This window comes from Dendrobates tinctorius, unplaced genomic scaffold (assembly GCF_039654945.1).
Source record: "Dendrobates tinctorius isolate UK_male_01 unplaced genomic scaffold, ASM3965494v1 ptg000011l, whole genome shotgun sequence".
NCBI lineage: Eukaryota > Metazoa > Chordata > Amphibia > Anura > Dendrobatidae > Dendrobates > Dendrobates tinctorius.
Window position 1 is genome coordinate 116,948,988 of NW_027361679.1, and position 26,529 is coordinate 116,975,516.

Consider the following 26,529-nt stretch of genomic DNA (forward strand, 5'->3'; position numbering starts at 1 on the left):
ACCTTTTTGTTCGGTTTGTCCTCCGTATTTAACAGTCGTTTATCTCAGTGGTCTGCCATTTATCCTTTTAAGCAAACTTATATATATTTTTATGTATATATTTAATGCAGCTTGTATTATACATATTACAGCATTCAGGTTGGCTTTCATTCAGTGTGCTTTCTTCTACTTACAGTAAGGGCGGTTTCACACGTCCAGATAATTCCGGTAGCGGAAAAAACGGTACCGGAGCTGTCCGTGTGGACACGTGGTACCTCCGTGTGGCAACCGTGTGCCGCCTCACGACCACACGGACGGTGCCGGGAAGAAGCGCGGCTGGTGCTGACCGCGGCTGTAATTGTTCTCTCCTGCTCTGCCGGCAGGAGAGCAGAATGAATGAAAACCTGATGTGGGGGGACGAACCAGAAGAAACTTACAGCTGGGTGCTGCGACCCTCAGCTGTCAGCTTCAGCCAGGTTGGTTGTGAAGAATAGAGGTTTTTTTTTATTTATTTAAATAAATAATCTCGGGGGTTAATATATTTACAGTTGCTAATACAGCCACTGCCGACTGTAAATGACAGACGGCGCATGCTCAGTAACTAGCGGTGACGTCACCGCTCATCACTGAAACTGGCTCTGCTCCATTCATTCCCCAGTCATTTACAGTCGTGAGCGGTTGTATTAGCAGCGCTCCGACTGTAAATATATTAACCCCCGAGATGGATTTAGGCCGTGGGACGTGACTGAGCGCCGGACAGGTAATGTATTCATTTGCTTTATTATTTTCAACTTTTCTTTTCCGAAGAACGATGGCTTCACTAGGGAATTACCAGTGTAATAAATATTATAAAAATGTGTTTGCTGTATTCTTTCATTAAAATAATTTATTCTTATTGTGTGAGTGTGTTTATTTAACCCTTTATTTACTGTAGGATTAGTAATGGATCGGTGTCTTATTGACACCTCTCCATTACTAATCCGGGCTTAATGTCACCTCATAATAGAAAGGTGGCATTAACCCCTTTATTACCCCACTTGCCACCGCTACCGGGCAAGTGGGAAGAATCGGGCAAAGCTCCAGATTAGGCGCATCTAATAGATGCACCTTTTCTGGGCAACTGGGGGCTGCTGTTTTTAGGCTGGGGGGCCAAGATCAATGGCCCCTTACCAGCCTGAGAATATCAGCCCTCAGCTGTTGACTTTAGTCAGGTTGGTTGTCAAAAATAGGGGGGACTCCATGCTGTTTTTTTTAATGATTTATTTAAATAATTAAAAAAACAGCGTGGGGACCACTCTATTCTTCACAACCAACCTGACTGAAGCTGACAGCTGAGGGTCGCAGCCCCCAGCTGTAAGTTTCGTCTGGTTGGTTCAGAAAATGAGGGGGGCCCCATGTTGGGTTTTCATTCATTCTGCTCTCCTGCTGGCAGAGCAGGAGAGCAGAATGTCAGCCACGGTCAGCACCAGCCACCGGGAACAGCGCTTACAATAGCCGATTCTTTCCGGCGGCCGTCTGTGAGCATGGAGGACTGTGTGAACAGTTCTCCATGTGCACGTGTGCAGCACGTGTTGCGGGCCGTGTGTCCGTGTTAAAACGGACATGTCTCCGTGTTTTGCACACGGACACACGGTCCGTGAAAGCACGCTGACATCTGCATAGACCCAATCATTTGAATGGGTCTACGTGTGTCAGTGTCTCTGGTACCTGAGAAAGCAGTCACTACATGTACCGGAGACACTGACGTGTGAAACCGGCCTGAAAGAGAATTTGCAAATCTAGGTGAAATTCTCAACCAGCACTTTGAGACTAAGGACTTTGGAAATGTGACATATTATTTGGGAATCCAAATCCAGAGAGAGGAAGATGGAAGTTTTCTTCTCAAACAAAGTTCTAAAATTTCCATAATACTGAACCAGTTTGGAATGTCAGAAGCCAAAGGTGCGTCAACACCAATGGATTAATCCTACTTAAAGTTGGATGGAGAAGAAGATACAGTATGTTACCCAGCAATGAGAGTTACAGACAAGCAGTGGGGGCTGCTTCTGTACATAGCAACCACATTTCGTCTGGATATCACAGCCACAGTTGGAATTCTCTGCCGATGTGTAAGCAAGCCACACCAAAGAGACTGGAATGCAATTAAGAGAATTCTTCAATATCTTAAAGAAACTCCAAGGCTAAATCTTAAGAAATATGCATCAGGAGATCTCACTGTGGATGCAGATTGGGCTGGAGATTCAACAAGTGGTTACTTGTTCAAGTTAGGAGAAAATTCAATAGCTTGGTCCAGCAGAAAACAACTGTCAGTCGCATTATCTTCTACAGAAGCAGAATATATGTCTGCTGCTTATGCGAATCAAGAAATAATTTGGTTGAAGCAACTTTTGGAAGATTTCGGCAAGCCATTAGCTCAACCAACAGTTATCTACGAGGAGATCCAAGGATGCATTAAACTTGCCAGCAGTGAGAAGATTAGTGCAAGGACTAAGCACATTGATGTAAAACATCACCACTTATGTGACTTAGTGGAACGTGGTGTACTTGAGTTTGTTTATTGCGACTCTGACAAGATGATAGCTGATGGTATGACAAAGCCATTATCAAGAGCCAAGTTTGTGGACTTCAGAATCGCAATGGGACTAACAGGATAAGTAGTTATTGAGTGGGGGTGTTGGAATATGCTTGGTGCAACAACTACATTCCTGTCTATGAGTGTTTAGTTGCTAGATTTGTGTGCTGTTTATAAAGTTAAAAAAACTCCTAGAGGCTCACAGAGGGATATCATGTGACTTTATTTCCTGCTTTTCTTGGGTCTGTGTATGAGAGAAGCAGCCTGTTGTAGATGCTGCACAGATAGAGACACACAAATGATTTATTCCTGATCTGTTAAGCTTATAATATATTGTTCCTGTTTGTTCCTGAATAAAGAAGCTCTGTTGTCACACGCTTGCAGAATATCCTGAATAATCCGCTGCCAACACCCTAACACTTTGGGGTGCGCTAGCAAGCCCTATTCCCCGGGATACTTCTGATGGTGAAAATGCCAGGGCCACCAACCTTGCCTTATCTCCTGAATCCGCCCTCCATCTGTTCGCTTCCCCCACCCAGGGAAGAGGGGAGCTGCCGAGCACCACAGTACACCAACCAGATGAACAAGGAAACATGAACAAGGGTAACTGAGAATACCAGGCATACAAATATTCACACATATATAACAGAGGAATGCACAGGGGAGTGGAGGATGGGGCAAATCCAAAGTTAGAGGAGGAAAGGGAATTATCACACTTGCAAACCTAAGCAACAGTCACAGATAAATCCACCGAACTCCTTCTCATATAACCAGCAAACGATTCTCCTCCAAGCCATGCAGCATAAGCTACTCTGATGATGTGTGTCAGGACCCAGATTATATAGGGGATAGGAGTGGCTCGTGCTCAGCTGGGAGCCCAGACTCCCAGAGCTCCCAACATGGCCGATTAACCCCTGTGCTGCCAAAAGAAATTAACATAGTTTAAAAAGAAGTGCTTTTTTTGGCGCAGGAGCAGTAGCAATCAGACACTGCGGTATTCTGGCTCCTCTCTATCACGGTAACCCCTTGACACCTTGATTGTAATGAATTAAATAGCATAGCAAAAAACTCTGGTCAAAGTCATTCCGGTTTCCTGCAGGTAAAAGTGATCACCCATTCTACAAGGATCTACACGTTATAGTGAGCTAGCTGTGATCTCCTACAACAGAACTCAGGCTATTTTTTTTCTGTTCTCTGATTATCTTGCAGAACGAAGAGAGGTTTCAGGGGAGCGAGTGGTGGAGGATCTCACGTCTGTCTTAGAGGATTGTCTTCACAACATTGTGCCAGGTGAAGAACAATGACTACATTCTATATTGACTTTAGAAGGGGAAAGTAGCAGGAAGGACTAGATTAAATATTCTAATTAATTCTAAAACTATGCAAAGTTTATTTGGATTCTAGTTACTACCCTCCATAGCTAAGCAGATGAAGGTTTCTGCTACACTGCATTGGTTTATATGATATATTTACATACTCAACTTGAATTCATCTTTTCCATCCATCAGGTGAATTGGATTGCAAGGTTCAGATCACTTGCCCCATCCTGTGGGTGACTAAGTGGGTGGATTATTCTAATAAGTATGGGTTTGGTTACCAGCTATCAGACAATTGTACAGGAGTCCTACTGAGTGATGGAACTCACACAATTCTTTCCCCACATTTGCAGTAAGTAAAGGCAAGACTATTTCTTTTTTTAATGTCCTTCGGCTTGATCTCGAGCCAAGGCGGCTTGTTGGATAAATGATAGGATGATCAATCTTGTGCAAGCCTACATAGGTCCACCTAGGTTTTCTCCAACATTATCTTGATAAGTAAAGGCAATAAAATGGCATAATAATTTTAGCACAACAATAATGTTAGCGCTTCACCTTCTTTTTATCTTTACGTGTTTCAGAAAAGTCTGTTATTCAACAAGCTCAGAAGAGCACATAATATTCCCTGAATGGAGCCCACCATGCAAGCTTGATGTAAAAATGAGAATATTAAAGTTCTTTTCTCACTACATGAAAGAAAACATTCTGGAGGTAAGGAAATGATTAAAGAGAACCTGTCATCAGAATCATGCTTGTTAAACTAAAGGTATGGGTATAAAGGCGTAGTTATACTAATTTAATATATACCTTCGGTGTACAATTCTGTAGCCTAGGTGTTAATAGAGATATGGGTTCAATAAGCACTTCATGTATGGGGGTGGAACTGTTGGTAGTGTCTTCAACTTTGCCACGGCCCCTCCGCGGCCTCTAGTGTCTGTATCGTTTTACTGTTTTAGATTTTGCACCTGATGACAGGTTGTTTTTAAGTTAAATGCTAAAATAATTTGTATTTTTTTTGCCCTTTGCTATGCCATGTTTGTGTGCAATGGATGAAATTGTACCAATCACAAAGCCACTGAGCTACTAGCGCACTAGGGGCATTCGCAGCACAACAATTATACAATCCCCACATTTAGATAAGAACTATCTGTGTAAATCCATGTAATGTGTGCTCTTTAGCAGGGACTAGAAAACATAGATATAATGTATAAATGCTGTATATTAAAAAAAAAAGTTTTTCTGAGCTCACCATGCTGTATTTTTCTCCTCAAAATTTGGGGTGCATCTTATAATCCTGTGCATCTTATAATCCGCAAAATACGGTATATTTACTTAGAAAATTGGTGATATGTTCAATACTTATTTCCTCCGCTGTATATATTCATTCTTATCTATCTAATAGGATGATAACAGCTGTCCAGAACTGCATCCCATCACAAGAATCACTCCTGAGTAATCCCTGGAGAATTAAATCACCCTCAGTGACCAATAAAGGTGCTATTCCCCCCTTTAATCTCAGGGCATTGACTCTTTTAGACTGCTTCTCAGACTGTTGGAGTGCAGTTTAGGGACCCTATTTTTCATGATTATCTCTTCAACCCAACTTTCAAAATGCTGAAAGGGTCGAGGTGGGTAGTTGAGCTGGGCTGTCAGATGGTCACCTCTGTGGCTGTAGTGTTATTAATAATTTCCAGGCAATTAAGATCAATACAGTCAATTCTATCTCTACCACTATGAGCTTTAACAAGGCTGAGAGTATATTGTTTAACTAAATTCAGATAGATCCCATCCAGGAGTAGGGATTCCTTCCCACTTTGAGTATACAATTGTGTGAAAAAGTGTTTGCCCCTTTCCTTATTTCCTATTCTTTTGCATGTTTGACACACGTAAATGATTCAGATCACCGAGCAAATTTAAATATTAGACAAAGATAACACAAGTAAACACAAAATGCAGGTTTTAAACGCAGGTCTTTATTATTAAGGGAAAAAGAAATCTAAACCTACAGGGACCTGTGTGAAAAAGTGATTCCCTTCGCCCCCTTAAAACGTAAATGAACTGTGGTTTATCACATCTTTGGGAAGCTGAGTTCAAATTCCCTAGCCAGACGCAGGCTCGATTACTGCCACATCTGTTCTCAATCAAGAAATCACTTAAATAGGACCTGCCTGACAAAGTGAAGTAGACCAAAATATCCTCAAAAGCTAGACATCATGCAGTGTTCCAAAAAAAATTCTGGAGCAAATTATAAACAAAGTAATTGAGATCTGTCAGTCTACAAAAGGTTATAAGCCATTTATCAAGCCTTGGGATTCCAGCAAACCACAGTGAGAGCCATTATCCACAAATGCAGAAAAAAATTAACAGTGGTGAACCTTCCGAGGAGTGGCCGGCTTATTAAAATTACTCAACAGTGCAGCGAGAACTCATCCAAGATGTCACAGAAGACCCCACAACAGCATCCTGCAGGCCTCACTTGCCTCAGCTAAGGTCAGTTCTACCATAAAAAAAGAGACTGAGCAAAAATGACCTGCATGGCATAGTTCAAAGATGAAAACAACTGCTGAGCAATAAGAACATAAAGGCTCATCTCAGTTTTGCCGGAAAACATCTTGATGATCCCCAAGACTTTTGGGAGAATACTCTGTGGACTGGCGAGACAAAACTTGAACCTTTTGGAAGGTGTATGTCCCATTACATCTGGCGTAGAAGTAACACAGCATTTCAGAAAACAGTAAAATATGGTGCTGGTAGTGTGATGGTCTAGGGCTGTTTTGCTCGTTCAGGACCTGGAAAATTTGCTTTGGTACATGGAACCATGAACTCTGCTGTCTACCAAAAAATCCTGAAAGAGAATGTCTGGCCATCTGTTCGTGACCTCAAGCTGAAGCGCACTTGGGTTATGCAGAACAATAATCCAAAACACACCAGCAAGTCCACCTCTATATTTCTTAAGAAAAATAAAATGAAGATTTTGGAGTAGCCTAGTCAAAGTCCTGACATTAAGGGTGACACAACCATTTATTAGATTTAGGGGGCAATCACTTTTTCACACAGGGCCAGTAGGTTTGGATTTCTTTTTCCCTTAATAATAAAGACCTTCATTTAAAAACTTCATTTTTTTGTTTACTTGTGTTATCTTTGTCTAACATTTAAATGTCTTTGGTGATATGAAACATTTAAGTGTGACAAAAAAGAATAGGAAATCAGGAAGGGGGCAAACACTTTTTCACACAACTGTATCTCTAGTTCTTTGTTGCAGCTCCTTTATCGTATCTATGCTTTCCTCAATTGAATCATATGCATCAGCAAACCAGGAGCAGCATTCCTCCCAAGTTCCACCCTCAATTGCTAACAGATTGCCAAGAGCAATCTTCTGATTAAGAACATGAATAGAACTTATTGTTTCATTAACTGTTCTGTCCATTACACTAGCATATTTATTTAGCTTATTTGCTAGTTCAACTCCCCAACCTGTCCTGGAAGGGAAACACATCCAGGCTTTATCTGTTTCCGTAAATAACTCCCTTCTATATTGGATGTGTTAAAAATATATTTTGAAAATTAAACTTCATCTGATAGCAGGTACAACCCTTCATATATGTCATTTTAACTTGGCTATATGATTAGCATACATGGGCCCTAGGCATATAGTAGGTGGAGAAAATAAGTCAGCATTTTCTACGTATGTTCCTAGGTCTGAAAGAGCATTGTGAGCAGTGTGGTATGTCTATTTCAACATCACAGGTACAATCTGTGAGATTAATTTAAGATCATTCATTGTTATTGGGATACCAATCAGAGGGATTCCTTTGTGGTTGGTCAGAACTTTGGAGCAGATCCAGCAGTTGGTGTTGAGCTTTTTGGCTGTTTCTTGATGTAAAAGCCAAATGTAACAGTAATGCCAGCATTCCCGCAAGGCTCTCCTTCTTCCCCCATGCAAGGATGCAGTCACCTCCCCTTGTGCTGGCATGCCTCTGGCTTGTGCATGCCGCACTTCCTGGCAGCACGCCTAGTGTGCGCACTTACTCCTCCATTGTTAAAAGGGCAGCGATCACACATAGTAAAATGCCAATAGCTGGGACGCATTTAGCATCAGAGTACATCTACAAGATGGCTCCTAGCCAATTGCTAGGAAGCATCTTGTATACAAGCCTCCCTCCCCTATAGGGAGTTGCCGAAGCAACAGTATTTAATAGAGTGTCCTACTAGTGAGTTGTTAGGTCCCCTGGTCCTTGCATGACCACTGTCCTGAACCCGGGCGCCTGGTCCTTGCAGGCCAGTGTCTTGAACCCGAACCCCTGGTCCTTGCGTGGCCAGTCCAGAAACTTGTTTCCAGGTCCGTGTGCTGCCAGTACCAGTTCCAGTATCCGAGACCTGTATGCTTGTACGTGTGCCTATTTGAGTATTCCGTGTATCCGGACTACTAAAACCAGTCTCTGAATCATTAGCATATATTGAACAGTTTTTAAGAATTGTAGATTACAAATATATAGCAATATAATAGCAGATATAGGACCCAAGGTCATACACTGGAACATGAATAGACCATATAGAGAAATGTAGCAGGAGAGACCATAGTACAAGAAATTGTTTTTAAAGGTAAAATCTTTATGAAAGGGAATCTGTCACCTCATTTTCACACTGTATGTAAATTAGTTGGGTCTGGTTCGATAGGCGGTGTTTTTGCTCGTTCCCTCGACCTCTCCTTGGCCGCTGTATGCAAGGTTTCAGGTAATTTCGGTAGTTCTTGTCCATATTTTGCGCATGCACATTGCAGAATCCACTCGCGCATGCGCAGAATGCTTTGCCCAAATGCGGGCAAAGCAGAAAAGCATTAGTGCGCAGGCACCGGAAGTACTATGTTCCGGAGGTATTTTGCTGCCATTTCTGTGTTCCGGGACATAGTTCACCAGTGCCTGCGCACTAATGCTTTTCGGTTTTCCCGCAGTTGGGCAAAGCATACTGCGCACGTGTGAAATATGGAATAGAACTACGGAAATTGCCTGAAATCTGCGTACAGCGGCCAAGGAGGGGTGGAGGGAAGGAGCAAAAACACCACCCATCTGACCGGACCCATCTAATTTACATACAGCGTGAAATGAGGTAACAGATTCCCTTTAACAAATAACCATAAATATATTAACAAGTAAACACCAGCTGGACCAAAAAGATAAGGCACAAGTCATAAACTGCCACTTGATGAAGACGGACTGCCGTCAAAACGCATTGTGGGCTAAAGAAACCTTTGTTTTGTCCTTATGTCCTTAGCGCTCCTCTGACCGTACACTCACACTGTCCAAGGCACAAGTCACAGCAGAGGGTAAACAGAGAGATGTAGTAACATTACTTCCATAGTTATTTTGCACAAACAGTGCATAAATAATATTAGCCAGTAACAGCTTAAATAAGTGTCCGTATAACACAATGCATGACTGGTACTAGCTAGATAACATAAGGTAAGTAAGGTGCAAGTGCAATAGAGGCAGGTTTAAGTTAAAGATGTACAATTACCCAGGCTGAGAGAACGTGTCAGGTCTCCTATGCGCATTTTGGCGCTTGCCTTCTTCCGGGGGCATGGTTATAATGGAATAGACCTTTTATATGTAAGGATAACCAATAGTATCAGATCTATGAAGGTATGTATACATAACGCTGGTATTTATTGGCACACGCAATGGATGGTTACCACCCACTGATTAAGTCCCCCGAAGCGTAAGGTGACGACATGAGCAAATGACCCAGAAGGATCGCCCACGTGCGTCACGTGATTGGAGCGCCTGTTGACATGCACAGGTCAGCAGTGGAGGAGATGCGGCCGAAGATGCAAACAGGGAGGAAGACAGCCTGCATGCGTACTGCTGACGTGGAGTGATCTCCATAGTGATGAAGATACACTGTAGGAAATAATTATTTGATCCCTTGCTGATTTTGTAAGTTTGCCCATTGACAAAGAAATGAACAGTCTATAATTTTAAGTGTAGGTTAGTTTTAACATTGAGAGATAGAATATCAAAAATAAAATCCATAAAATCACGTTGTATAAATTACTTGTGTATAAGCCGACCCGTGTATAAGCCGAACCCCCTAAATTTGCCACAAAAAAACTGGGAAAACTTATTGACTCGCGTATAAGCCTAGGGTGGAAAATGCAGCAGCTCCTGGTAAATTTCAAAAATAAAAATAGATACCAATAAAAGTAAAATTAATTGAGCAGGGTCGGACTGGGACCAAAAAGCAGCCCTGGCACAAAAAAAATTCACCAGCCCACATACAATGAATGTCCTCACTGCACACACATTACACATTCACACACTACAGATACCGCACACACATTACAGATACCGCACACACATTACACACACACTACAGATACCACACACACACGTAGATGCCACACACATTACACACACACTACAGATACCACACACACACGTAGATGCCACACACATTACACACACACACTACAAATACCGCACAGACATTACATACACTACAGAAACCGCGCACACATTACACACTCACACACTACAGATACCGCATACACAATACAGATATAGCACACACATTACACACACACTACAGATACCGTACACACACTACCGATACCGCACACACATTACAGATACCGCACACACATTACACACCCACTACAGATACCGCACACACATTACACACACACTACAGATACCACACACACACGTAGATGCCACACACACATTACACACACACACTACAAATACCGCACAGACATTACATACACTACAGAAACCGCGCACACATTACACACTCACACACTACAGATACCGCATACACAATACAGATATAGCACACACATTACACACACACTACAGATACCGTACACACACTACCGATACCGCACACACATTACAGATACCGCACGCACATTACACAGACACACTACAGATACTGCACACACATTACACACACTACAGATAGCGCACACACACTACAGATACCGCACGCACATTACACAGACACACTACAGATACTGCACACACATTACACACACTACAGATAGCGCACACACACTACAGATACCGCACACACATTACAGATACCGCACGCACATTACACAGACACACTACAGATACTGCACACACATTACACACAATACAGATATTACACATTACACAGACACACTACAGATACTGCACACATTACACACTCACACACTACAGATACCGTACACACACTACAGATACCGCACACACATTACAGATACCGCACGCACATTACACAGACACACTACAGATACTGCACACACATTACACACACTACAGATAGCACACACCCACTACAGATACCGCACACACATTACACACACACGTAGATACCGCACACACATTACACACACACTACCGATGCCACACACACATTACACACACACTACAGATACCGCACAGACATTACACACTCACACACTTCAGAAACCGCGCACACATTACACACTCACACACAACAGATACCGCATACACACTACAGATATAGCACACACATTACACACACACACTACAGACACCGTACACACACTACAGATACCGCACACACATTACAGATACCGCACGCACATTACACAGACACACTACAGATACTGCACACACATTACACACACACACACACTACCGATACCGCACACACATTACACACACTACAGATACCGCACACATTACAGATACCGCACGCACATTACAGATACCGCACTCACATTACACAGACACACTACAGATACCGCACACACATTACACACACACTACAGATACCGCACACACATTACACACTCACACTACAGATACCGCATACACACTACAGATATAGCACACACATTACACACACTACAGATACTGCACACATTACACACTCGCACACACACTGCAGATACCGCACACACATTACAGATACCGCACACACATTACACAGACACACTACAGATACTGCACACACATTACACACACTACAGATAGCGCACACACACTACAGATACCGCACACACATTACACACACACTACAGATACCGCACACACATTACACACACACTACAGATACCACACACACTACAGATACTGCACACTACAGATACCGCACACACATTACACACACACTACAGATACCGCACACACATTACACACACACTACCGATACCGCACACACATTACACACACACTACAGATACCGCACACATTACAGATGCCGCACGCACATTACAGATACCGCACTCACATTACACAGACACACTACAGATACCGCACACACATTACACACACACTACAGATACCGCACAGATATTACACACACATTACACACACACTACAGATACCGCACACACTACAGATACTGCACACACACTCACACACTACAGATACCGCACACACATTACACACACACTACAGATACTGCACACACATTACACACACACTACAGATACCGCACACACATTACACACTCACACACTACAGATACCACACACACATTACAGATACCGCACACACATTACACAGAGACACTACAGATACCGCACACACATTACACACATACTACAGATACTGCACACACACTACAGATACCGCACACACATTACACACACACTACAGATACCGCGCGCACACACTACAAATACTGCACACACATTACACACTCACACACTACAGATACCACACACACATTACACACACACTACAGATACCGCACACACACTACAGATACTGCACACACATTACACACACACTACAGATACCGCACACACATTACACACACACTACAGATACCGCACACACATTACACACACACTACAGATACCGCACACACATTACACACACACTACAGATACCGCACACACATTACAGATACCACTCACACACTACAGATACCACTCACACATTACAGATACCGCACATACATTACACAGAAACACTACAGATACCGCACACACATTACACACATACTACAGATACTGCACACACACTACAGATACCGCACACACACTACACACACACTACAGATACCGCGCGCACACACTACAGATACTGCACACACATTACACACTCACACACTACAGATACCGCGCACACATTACACACACACTACAGATACCGCACACATTACAGATACCGCACGCATATTACAGATACCGCACTCACATTACACAGACACACTACAGATACCGCACACACATTACACACACACGTAGATACCGCACACACATTACACACACACTACCGATGCCACACACACATTACACACACACTACAGATACCGCACAGACATTACACACTCACACACTTCAGAAACCGCGCACACATTACACACTCACACACAACAGATACCGCATACACACTCCAGATATAGCACACACATTACACACACACACTACAGACACCGTACACACACTACAGATACCGCACACACATTACAGATACCGCACGCACATTACACAGACACACTACAGATACTGCACACACATTACACACACACACACACACACTACCGATACCGCACACACATTACACACACTACAGATACCGCACACATTACAGATACCGCACGCACATTACAGATACCGCACTCACATTACACAGACACACTACAGATACCGCACACACATTACACACACACTACAGATACCGCACACACATTACACACTCACACTACAGATACCGCATACACACTACAGATATAGCACACACATTACACACACTACAGATACTGCACACATTACACACTCGCACACACACTGCAGATACCGCACACACATTACAGATACCGCACACACATTACACAGACACACTACAGATACTGCACACACATTACACACACTACAGATAGCGCACACACACTACAGATACCGCACACACATTACACACACACTACAGATACCGCACACACATTACACACACACTACAGATACCACACACACTACAGATACTGCACACTACAGATACCGCACACACATTACACACACACTACAGATACCGCACACACATTACACACACACTACCGATACCGCACACACATTACACACACACTACAGATACCGCACACATTACAGATGCCGCACGCACATTACAGATACCGCACTCACATTACACAGACACACTACAGATACCGCACACACATTACACACACACTACAGATACCACACAGATATTACACACACATTACACACACACTACAGATACCGCACAGATATTACACACACATTACACACACTACAGATACCGCACACACTACAGATACTGCACACACACTCACACACTACAGATACCGCACACACATTACACACACACTACAGATACTGCACACACATTACACACACACTACAGATACCACACACACATTACACACTCACACACTACAGATACCACACACACATTACAGATACCGCACACACATTACACAGAGACACTACAGATACCGCACACACATTACACACATACTACAGATACTGCACACACACTACAGATACCGCACACACATTACACACACACTACAGATACCGCGCGCACACACTACAAATACTGCACACACATTACACACTCACACACTACAGATACCACACACACATTACACACACACTACAGATACCGCACACACACTACAGATACTGCACACACACTCACACACTACAGATACCGCACACACATTACACACACACTACAGATACCGCACACACATTACACACACACTACAGATACCGCACACACATTACACACACACTACAGATACCGCACACACATTACACACACACTACAGATACCGCACACACATTACAGATACCACTCACACATTACAGATACCACTCACACATTACAGATACCGCACATACATTACACAGAAACACTACAGATACCGCACACACATTACACACATACTACAGATACTGCACACACACTACAGATACCGCACACACACTACACACACACTACAGATACCGCGCGCACACACTACAGATACTGCACACACATTACACACTCACACACTACAGATACCGCGCACACATTACACACACACTACAGATACCGCACACATTACAGATACCGCACGCATATTACAGATACCGCACTCACATTACACAGACACACTACAGATACCGCACACACATTACACACACACGTAGATACCGCACACACATTACACACACACTACCGATGCCACACACACATTACACACACACTACAGATACCGCACAGACATTACACACTCACACACTTCAGAAACCGCGCACACATTACACACTCACACACAACAGATACCGCATACACACTACAGATATAGCACACACATTACACACACACACTACAGACACCGTACACACACTACAGATACCGCACACACATTACAGATACCGCACGCACATTACACAGACACACTACAGATACTGCACACACATTACACACACACACACACTACCGATACCGCACACACATTACACACACTACAGATACCGCACACATTACAGATACCGCACGCACATTACAGATACCGCACTCACATTACACAGACACACTACAGATACCGCACACACAATACACACACACTACAGATACCGCACACACATTACACACTCACACTACAGATACCGCATACACACTACAGATATAGCACACACATTACACACACTACAGATACTGCACACATTACACACTCGCACACACACTGCAGATACCGCACACACATTACAGATACCGCACACACATTACACAGACACACTACAGATACTGCACACACATTACACACACTACAGATAGCGCACACACACTACAGATACCGCACACACATTACACACACACTACAGATACCGCACACACATTACACACACACTACAGATACCACACACACTACAGATACTGCACACTACAGATACCGCACACACATTACACACACACTACAGATACTGCACACACATTACACACACACTACCGATACCGCACACACATTACACACACACTACAGATACCGCACACATTACAGATGCCGCACGCACATTACAGATACCGCACTCACATTACACAGACACACTACAGATACCGCGCACACATTACACACACACTACAGATACCGCACAGATATTACACACACATTACACACACACTACAGATACCGCACACACTACAGATACTGCACACACACTCACACACTACAGATACCGCACACACATTACACACACACTACAGATACTGCACACACATTACACACACACTACAGATACCGCACACACATTACACACTCACACACTACAGATACCACACACACATTACAGATACCGCACACACATTACACAGAGACACTACAGATACCGCACACACATTACACACATACTACAGATACTGCACACACACTACAGATACCGCACACACATTACACACACACTACAGATACTGCACACACATTACACACACACTACCGATACCGCACACACATTACACACACACTACAGATACCGCACACATTACAGATGCCGCACGCACATTACAGATACCGCACTCACATTACACAGACACACTACAGATACCGCGCACACATTACACACACACTACAGATACCGCACAGATATTACACACACATTACACACACACTACAGATACCGCACACACTACAGATACTGCACACACACTCACACACTACAGATACCGCACACACATTACACACACACTACAGATACTGCACACACATTACACACACACTACAGATACCGCACACACATTACACACTCACACACTACAGATACCACACACACATTACAGATACCGCACACACATTACACAGAGACACTACAGATACCGCACACACATTACACACATACTACAGATACTGCACACACACTACAGATACCGCACACACATTACACACACACTACAGATACCGGGCGCGCACACTACAAATACTGCACACACATTACACACTCACACCACTACAGATACCACACACACATTACACACACACTACAGATACCGCACACACACTACAGATACTGCACACACACTCACACACTACAGATACCGCACACACATTACACACACACTACAGATACCGCACACACATTACACACACACTACAGATACCGCACACACATTACACACACACTACAGATACCGCACACACATTACAGATACCACTCACACATTACAGATACCACTCACACATTACAGATACCGCACATACATTACACAGAAACACTACAGATACCGCACACACATTACACACATACTACAGATACTGCACACACACTACAGATACCGCACACACACTACACACACACTACAGATACCGCGCGCACACACTACAGATACTGCACACACATTACACACTCACACACTACAGATACCGCGCACACATTACACACACACTACAGATACCGCACACATTACAGATACCGCACGCATATTACAGATACCGCACTCACATTACACAGACACACTACAGATACCGCACACACATTACACACACTACAGATAACGCACACACATTAAACACACACTACAGATACCGCACACATTACACACTGACACACTGCAGATACCGCACACACATTACAGATACTGCACACACATTACAGATACCGCACACACATTACACAGACACACTACAGATACTGCACACACACTACAGATACCGCACACACTACAGATACCGCACACACACTACACACACATTACAGATAGCGCACAGATATTACACTACAGATACCGCACACACATTACACACACACACACTACAGATACCGCACACACATTACACACACACACACTACCGATACCGCACACACATTACACACACACTACAGATACCGCACACACATTACACACACACTACAGATACCGCACACACATTACACACACTACAGATACCGCACACACATTACAGATACTGCACACACATTACAAAGAAACACTACAGATACCGCACACACATTACACACATACTACAGATAATGCACACACACTACAGATACCGCACACACTACAAATACCGCACACACATTACAGATACCGCACACACATTACACACACACACTACAGATACCGCACACACTGCACACACATTACACACACACTACAGATACTGCACACACATTGCACACTCACACACATTACAGATACCGCACACACATTACACACACACTACTGATACCCCACACACATTAGACACACACTACAGATACCGCACACACATTACAAACACACACTACAGATACCGCACACACATTACACACACACACTACAGATACCGCACACACATTACACACACACTACAGATACCGCACACACATTACACACACTACAGATGCCGCACACACATTACACACCCACTACAGATACCGCGCACACATTACACACACACACTACAGATACCGCACGCACATTACAGATACCGCACACACATTACACAGAAAACCAGGGGAAGAGTCTTGAGGAGATCATTTGCATATTCCCAGTGCCTTCTGGGATAAGTGAAGAGTCTCCGCGAGCTCAACGATCACTGGGTTTTGGCCGTTGCAGCTGAAAAGAGGAAATCGGAAAACCAGGGGAAGAGTCTTGAGGAGATCATTTGCATATTCCCAGTGCCTTCTGGGATAAGTGAAGAGTCTCCGCGAGCTCAACGATCACTGGGTTTTGGCCGTTGCAGCTGAAAAGAGGAAATTGGAAATTTGGGCTCATCTTTCATCGTTTTTAAGAAATCTCAAGATGGAAGAGGCCAGGAGCCATTTGGTGAGCTGCATTTCTTGCTACATGTTCACAGACTTACCAGTGGAAAAGCCAAACTTCACATGCCACAAATGCAAGCTTGTGTCCCTGTTGGAGGAAAAGTTGCAAAATCTCGAAGAAAGGTTAGCTACGTTGAAGATCATTAAGGAAGGTGAAGAGTTCTTGGACAGAGCAGAATTATCTCTTCATGTTACAGAAAGAGAAGAAATTCGAAGTGCACCTGAAGAAACAGAGGAATGGAGACATGTGACCCAGAGAAGCAGGAGGATCAGGAGGCAGTCAGCACCCATACTGCTCAGAAACCAGTACCAGGCTCTCACGCAGGAAAACAATGAAGAAATACATCAGGATAAGACTTTGCCAACAAGCAGCAACCTTGTACGCCTTCAGAGTCCTCCTGGATGGAGAAAGAAAAATGTTGTGAAGAAGAAACGGAGAGTGGTGGTCATGGGGGATTCCCTGCTGAGAGGAACTGAGGCCGCTATCTGCAGACCGGATATAACTTCAAGAGAAATGTGCTGTCTTCCAGGTGCAAAAATTAAAGATGTGTCTGACAGGATATCAGGACTCTTCAGACCTACAGATGACTACCCATTCCTGCTACTACATGTGGGGACAAATGACACTGCAAGAAACGACCTGGAAACCATCTGCAGAGACTTTGAAGACTTAGGCAAGAAAGTGAAAGAACTGGGAGCGCAGGTGGTCTTCTCTTCCATCCTCCCAGTGGATGGCCATGGAACAAGGAGGTGGAATAAGATTCTGCAGGTGAACAACTGGTTACGTCGATGGTGCCGTCAGCAACGATTTGGATTTCTGGATCACGGAGTGAACTACTTATACGATGGACTACTTGCTAGAGATGGGGTGCACCTTACGAAGACTGGTAAGCATGTATTTGGAAGTCGCCTTGCTACACTTGTAAGGAGAGCTTTAAACTAGAACAACATGGGAAGGGAAGCAAAATACCAGAAAAAGCCATACACCTGACAAATGCTATTGAGAACTCTGCTATTAGAAGTGGAAAGGAAGAACAAAGACGAAAGAATCTAATTAATAAAAATATTGGAGAAAGAGAAACCAATCACAAACTAAAATGTTTCTATACTAATGCATGGGCAACAAACAAGGAGAATTGGAACTACTAACACAGGAAAAGAAATATGATGTCATTGGAATCACTGAAACTTGGTGGGACAATACACATGATTGGAATACAAGACTAGAAGGATACAACTTATTTGCAAGAAACAGACTTGATAAACGAGGAGGGGGTGTCGCATTGTATGTTAGAAACGCGTATATCTGCACAGAGATTGAAGCTTCAGAGACTGGGAGTTCTGTGGAAACTGTTTGGGTAAGAATACAAGGACAGAACAATGGAAAGGACACCATTGTAGGCATTTACTACAGGCCGCCTGTGCAAGCTGAAGCTATGGATGAACTCTTTATGCATCAAATGGCCAAGTTCTCCAAAAAATATGACATAGTTGTCATGGGAGATTTCAACTATCCAGACATTTGTTGGGAATCTCTCTCAGGCAATACTAACAGGTCAAGGAAATTCTTATCCTCTCTTGCTGACAACTTTATCTTCCAAAAGGTAAGGGAGAAAACAAGGGGAACTGCTACCTTGGATCTAATCCTTATAAACAGGGAGGAAATGGTTGAGGAGGTAAAAGTGGCTGGGACCCTAGGAGGTAGCGACCATGCTATTTTAGAATTTTGGATAACTAGAGGCGGAAGACCTGTGAAGACTCAGACGTCAAGGTTAGATTTCAGAAAGGCAGATTTTAAGGGATTCAGAAAGAGAATTGGAGGGATCCAATGGCTGGATATCCTTAAAGACAAAAATGTCCAGGAAGGATGGGAAATCTTGAAAAATGAAATTCTCAAAGCACAGTTGTTAACAATTCCGAAAAGAGGGAAGAATAGGAAGCAGTTAAGGAAACCAGGATGGATGAACACAGAACTTAAGCACATGCTAAAAAGGAAGAAAAAAATGTTTATAAAATGGAAAGAGGGAGGCATATCTAAAGAAGAATATAATGCTGTCTGCAGAACCTGCAGGGCACAAATCAGATTATCTAAAGCTGAAAATGAATTGAGGCTTGCAAGAGATGTCAAAAGCAATAATAAAGGATTTTGGGGATATGTCAAAAGTAAAAGAAAAGTCAAAGATGCTATAGGATTTTTAGAGGATGAAAATGATGAAATGGTAAGACAGGATGTTGAGAAGGCTGAACTTTTAAATTCCTATTTTGCATCTGTTTTCTCTCAGAAAGGAAATGTAACATCAACTGTTATTCACTGTCCTATTAAGGGAATAGAAGAATCCAGGATATCTATAAACAGAAAGATAGTGAGGAAACACTTAGCTAGCCTAAATGAATTCAAGTCTCCAGGTCCAGATGAATTACACCCCAGAGTACTGAAGGAGATAGCAGAAGAAATTTTTGAACCCCTCTCTATAATCTTTGAAAATTCTTGGAGAACAGGAGAAGTGCCAGAAGACTGGAGAAGAGCAAATGTTGTTCCTATCTTGAAAAAGGGGAAGAAGGTGGGCCCAGGTAACTATAGGCCGGTGAGTCTGACTTCTATACCAGGAAAGATCTTTGAACAAATTATTAAACAACATGTATGTCAATACCTGGATAAGAATGAAGTGATTAAACAGAGTCAGCATGGGTTTCTAACTAATAAGTCATGTCAGACTAACTTAATTTCCTTCTATGACGGTATCACTGATTGGTTGGATCAAGGAAATGCTGTAGATATAGTATATCTTGACTTCAGCAAAGCATTTGACAAAGTCTCTCATACAATCCTTATTGAAAAAATGATTAAGTATGGAATGGACAAGGCAACTGTTAGGTGGATTCATAACTGGCTTAGTGATCGGACCCAAAGAGTGGTCGTAAATGGCTGCACATCCAGTTGGAAGAATGTCTCAAGTGGGGTACCACAGGGCTCTGTCCTGGGCCCTGTATTGTTCAACATCTTTATCAACGATTTAGATGAAGGAATTGAGGGTAAACTGATTAAATTTGCTGATGACACAAAGCTAGGAGGGATAGCTAATACTAGAGAAGAGAGAGAGAGGATTCAAAAAGATTTAAATAAACTGGAGAAGTGGGCAGCAACTAACAGAATGGTTTTTAACAGGGAGAAATGCAAAGTACTACATCTGGGCAATAAAAATGGAAAAAGCATATATAGAATGGGAGGAATAGGGCTAAGTGACAGCACATGTGAAAAAGACTTGGGTATACTAATAGATCACAGACTGAATATGAGTCAACAGTGTGATGCAGCAGCAAAAAAGGCAAATGCAATTCTAGGATGTATTAACAGAAGCATACAGTCTAGATCACGTGAAGTCATTATTTCCCTCTACTCCTCTTTGGTCAGACCTCATCTGGAATATTGTGTCCAGTTTTGGGCACCACATTTTAAAAAAGACATCAACAAACTGGAGCAAGTTCAGAAAAGAGCGACCAGAATGGTGACCGGTCTGCAAACCCTGTCTTATGAGGAAAGGTTGCAGGATTTGGGAATGTTTAGTTTGCAAAAGAGAAGACTGAGAGGAGACTTAATAGCTGTCTACAAATATCTAAAGGGCTGTCACATTGTAGAAGGATCAACTTTATTCTCATTTGCACAAGGAAAGACTAGAAGCAATGGGATGAAACTGAATGGGAGGAGACACAGATTAGATATTAGAAAAAACTTTTTGACAGTTAGAGTGATCAATGAGTGGAACAGGCTGCCACGAGAAGTGGTGAGTTCTCCTTCAATGGAAGTCTTCAAACAGAGGCTGGACAGACATCTGACTGGGATGATTTAGCGAATCCTGCTTTGAGCAGGGGGTTGGACCAGATGGCCCAGGAGGTCCCTTCCAACTCTACGATTCTATGATTCTATGACACACTACAGATACCGCACACACATTGCACACACTACAAATACCGCACACACACTGCACACACATTACAGATAGCGCACAGACATTACACACACTACAGATACCGCACACACATTACACACACACACTACCGATACCGCACACACATTACACACACTACAGATACCGCACACACATTACACACACACTACAGATACCGCACACACATTACACACACACACTACCGATACCGCACACACATTACACACACACTACAGATACCGCGCACACATTACACACACATTACAGATACCGCGCACACATTACACACACACTACAGATACCGCACACACATTACACACTCACACACTACAGATACCACACACACATTACAGATACCGCACACACATTACAGATACCGCACACACATTACAGATACCGCACACACATTACAGATACCGCACACACATTACACAGACACACTGCAGATACCACACACATTACACACACACTACAGATAACGCACGCACATTAAACACACACTACAGATACCACACACACTACAGATACTGCACACACACTACAGATACCGCACACACATTACACACACTACAAATACCGCACACACACTACACACTCACACACTACAGTTACCGCACACACATTACACACACACACTACCGATACCACTCACACATTACACACACACTACAGATACCGCACACACATTACACACTCACACACTACAGATACCGCACACACATTAAAGATACCTCACACACATTAAAGATACCGCACATAGATTACACAGACACACTACAGATACCGCACACACATTGCACACACACTACAGATAACGCACACACATTAAACACACAATACATATACCGCACACACATTACAGATACCGCACACACATTACAGACACCGCACACACATTACATGCACACACACTACAGATCCCGCATACACACTACAGATACCGCACACACATTAAAGATACCTCACACACATTAAAGATACCGCACACAGATTACACAGACACACTACAGATACCGCACACACATTGCACACACACTACAGATAACGCACACACATTAAACACACAATACATATACCGCACACACATTACAGATACCGCACACACATTACAGACACCGCACACACATTACATGCACACACACTACAGATCCCGCATACACACTACAGATACCGCATACACACTACAGATACCGCACACACACTAAACACACACTACAAATACCGCACACACATTACAGATACCGCACGCACATTACACACACTACAGATACTGCACACACATTACACACTCACACACTACAGATACCGCATACACACTACAGATATAGCACACACATTACATATTCACACACTACAGATACCGCACACACATTACACACTCACACACTACAGACACCGCACACACATTACATATTCACACACTACAGATACCGCACACACATTACACACTCACACACTACAGATACCGCACACACATTACAGATACCGCACACACATTACACACTCACACACTACAGATACCGCACACACATTACATATTCACACACTACAGATACCGCACACACATTACAGATACCGCACACACATTACACACTCACACACTACAGATACTGCACACACATTACAGATACCGCACACACATTACACACTCACACACTACAGACACCGCACACACATTACACACACACACTACAGATACCGCACACACATTACAGATACTGCACACACAGTACAGATACCGCACTCACATTACACACTCACACACTACAGACACCGCACACACATTACGGATACCGCACACACATTACACACTCGCACACTACAGATACCACACACACATTACACACTCACATTATCACATACTACAGATACCGCACACACATTATACACACACACACACTGCAGATACCACACACAAGTATTACTTACGCACACACTCTCTCTTCTGTGGTGCGGAGGAGGCTGATGTCCATATGCAGCTCTTCAGGTTCTAGTGCTCACAGCAGCTCTGCCCATCACCACCCCCAATGCAGATCAGAGCAGAAGACGAAGTCACCGTGCTGACTTGAGCTACTTTCCTAGCTCTCCCTGGAAGCACAGCACACACAGCTCTGGGTAGCCACTTAATTACAGGAGGGAGTGAGAGGGGCCAGATGCTGCATGACATCAGGCCCATCACACTCTCGCCTGTAATCATGACTGAGTAGCCCCATAGTGGCTGCATGGACTGCCGCTATGGGCAGTACGCTCCTGCCTGCAAGGACCACCTCCGGATCCCCTCCACCTCCGGGCCCGGTGCAGTTGCACCAACTGTATCGGCAGTATGACCACCCCTGTATTCCAGAAGCCATACTGAAGAATATGTAAGCAGAGCACCACATGAAGACTCCCCCAGAGCACCAGATGAAGACCCCCACACAGGCCGCCCCAGAACACCACATGAACACCACCACATACGCCATCCTGGAGCAAGAGCAGATCATTAACTCAAAACTGAAAATAAATATTAAACAACAACCACAAGACGGATTTCATCATGAATGTATCATTTTAATCAGTATAACGGTTCCAACCTGACACTGTCTGTAATTTACTGTGCACAATCCTTCTTACAGGTTCCCTTTAATAACACAGGATACAAGGCTGGTAGTGCACAAAATGGATCATCCTCATGTTTCCACACATTGTCAGTTGGCTTACAACCAAAGTGTTCTCATTTTTTGCGGGATTGGGGGCCTGCCTGTTTCTGCAAGGTCCATTGTCAAATTGTTATCATCTGGAGTGCCTCGAAGAAGCATAAAAGTGGCCTTCTTGGCCACTTCATCTGCCCTGTTATTGCCCATAGTGATAGGATCCCTTGCTTTTTGATGTGCCTGGTATTTAATCACAGCAGTATCTTGTGGTAATTTGACTCTTTCCAACAAATCTTTTATGAGGTCAGGAACCCTCTATGGTTCTACATAAATGTGAAATCATTCATGCATATATTTCCCTTTGCCAATTCACATGCCTTGATCGATCCAGACAAGCAGTTCTGCACTTTGGGAGAATGCATACCCGAATCCAGGGTTTCCAAATGCAAAACAGAGGTATCATCTACTACAGCAAAATCTGCAGCAAATCCTCCTCCTGGTTTTTATTGTCTGGATCCATATACATAGAGAGTTATTTCAGCATCTGGAATGGGAGTATCCAGCACAGGATTGAGAAGGCTGTAGAAAACATCCTCCACATGTTAACAATTGTGCTGTGGTTCTTATCCATTCTCAACAGTTTGGAGTGGCAACAGTGTAGCGGGGTTAAATACACTGCATCTGAGAATAGTGACATTAGATTGTACCAGGAGAGAGATCTCATATTTGGTTAGTATGGCGACTCAGAGATATCTCGTGGTCTGTCTGTGGACTACTGCTTGAACGGCATGTGAAACCATAAGAAACAAATGGTTGTCAAGAATAATATCAGCTGTCTTCTCATAGCTGCTGGTGCTACTGACTTAATACATGCAGCACCTGCTGAGATAACAGAATCCAGTTTGGTACTGACGTACCCTACTAGCTTCTGCTTTTCCCCAATCAATGATGGTTTCGGGAGCCATGTCATCTGCTGGTGTAGGTCCACTGTATTTTATCAAGACCAAAGTCAGCGCAGCCATTTACCAGGAAATTTTAGAGCACTTCATGCTTCCCTTTGCTGACAAGCTTTTTGGAGATGGAAATTTCATTCTCCAGCAGGACGTGGCACCTGACCACACTGCCAAAAGAATCTATGGGGTATTGCCAAGAGGAAGATGAGAGACTCCAGACCCAACCATGCAGACATGCTGAAGGCTGCTATCAAAGCAACCTGGGCTTCCATAGCACCTCAGCAGTGCCACAGGCTGATCGCCTCCATGCCAAGCCGCATTGATGCAGTAATTGATGCAAAAGGAGCCCTGACCAAGTATTGAGTGCATTTACTGAACACACATTTCAGTGGGCCAACATTTTGGAT

The 26,529-nt window shown here is 43.4% G+C and overlaps 1 protein-coding gene across 2 annotated transcripts in view; it reads left to right on the forward strand.

Moving 5' to 3' along the window:
• Positions 1-26,529, forward strand: part of LOC141049881 (serine/threonine-protein kinase PLK2-like) — a 163,967-nt gene that overhangs the window by 123,824 nt on the left and 13,614 nt on the right. The window contains exons 14-17 of one of the 2 annotated variants that reach the window (XM_073546732.1): positions 3,761-3,841; positions 4,060-4,219; positions 4,449-4,578; positions 5,270-5,361. In XM_073546732.1, coding sequence (XP_073402833.1) covers positions 3,761-3,841; positions 4,060-4,219; positions 4,449-4,578; positions 5,270-5,323 — 425 coding nt within the window. In that variant the 3' untranslated portion in view covers positions 5,324-5,361. The remainder of the gene's footprint in view (positions 1-3,760; positions 3,842-4,059; positions 4,220-4,448; positions 4,579-5,269; positions 5,362-26,529) is intronic. The other variant, XM_073546724.1, reaches the window with a different exon arrangement.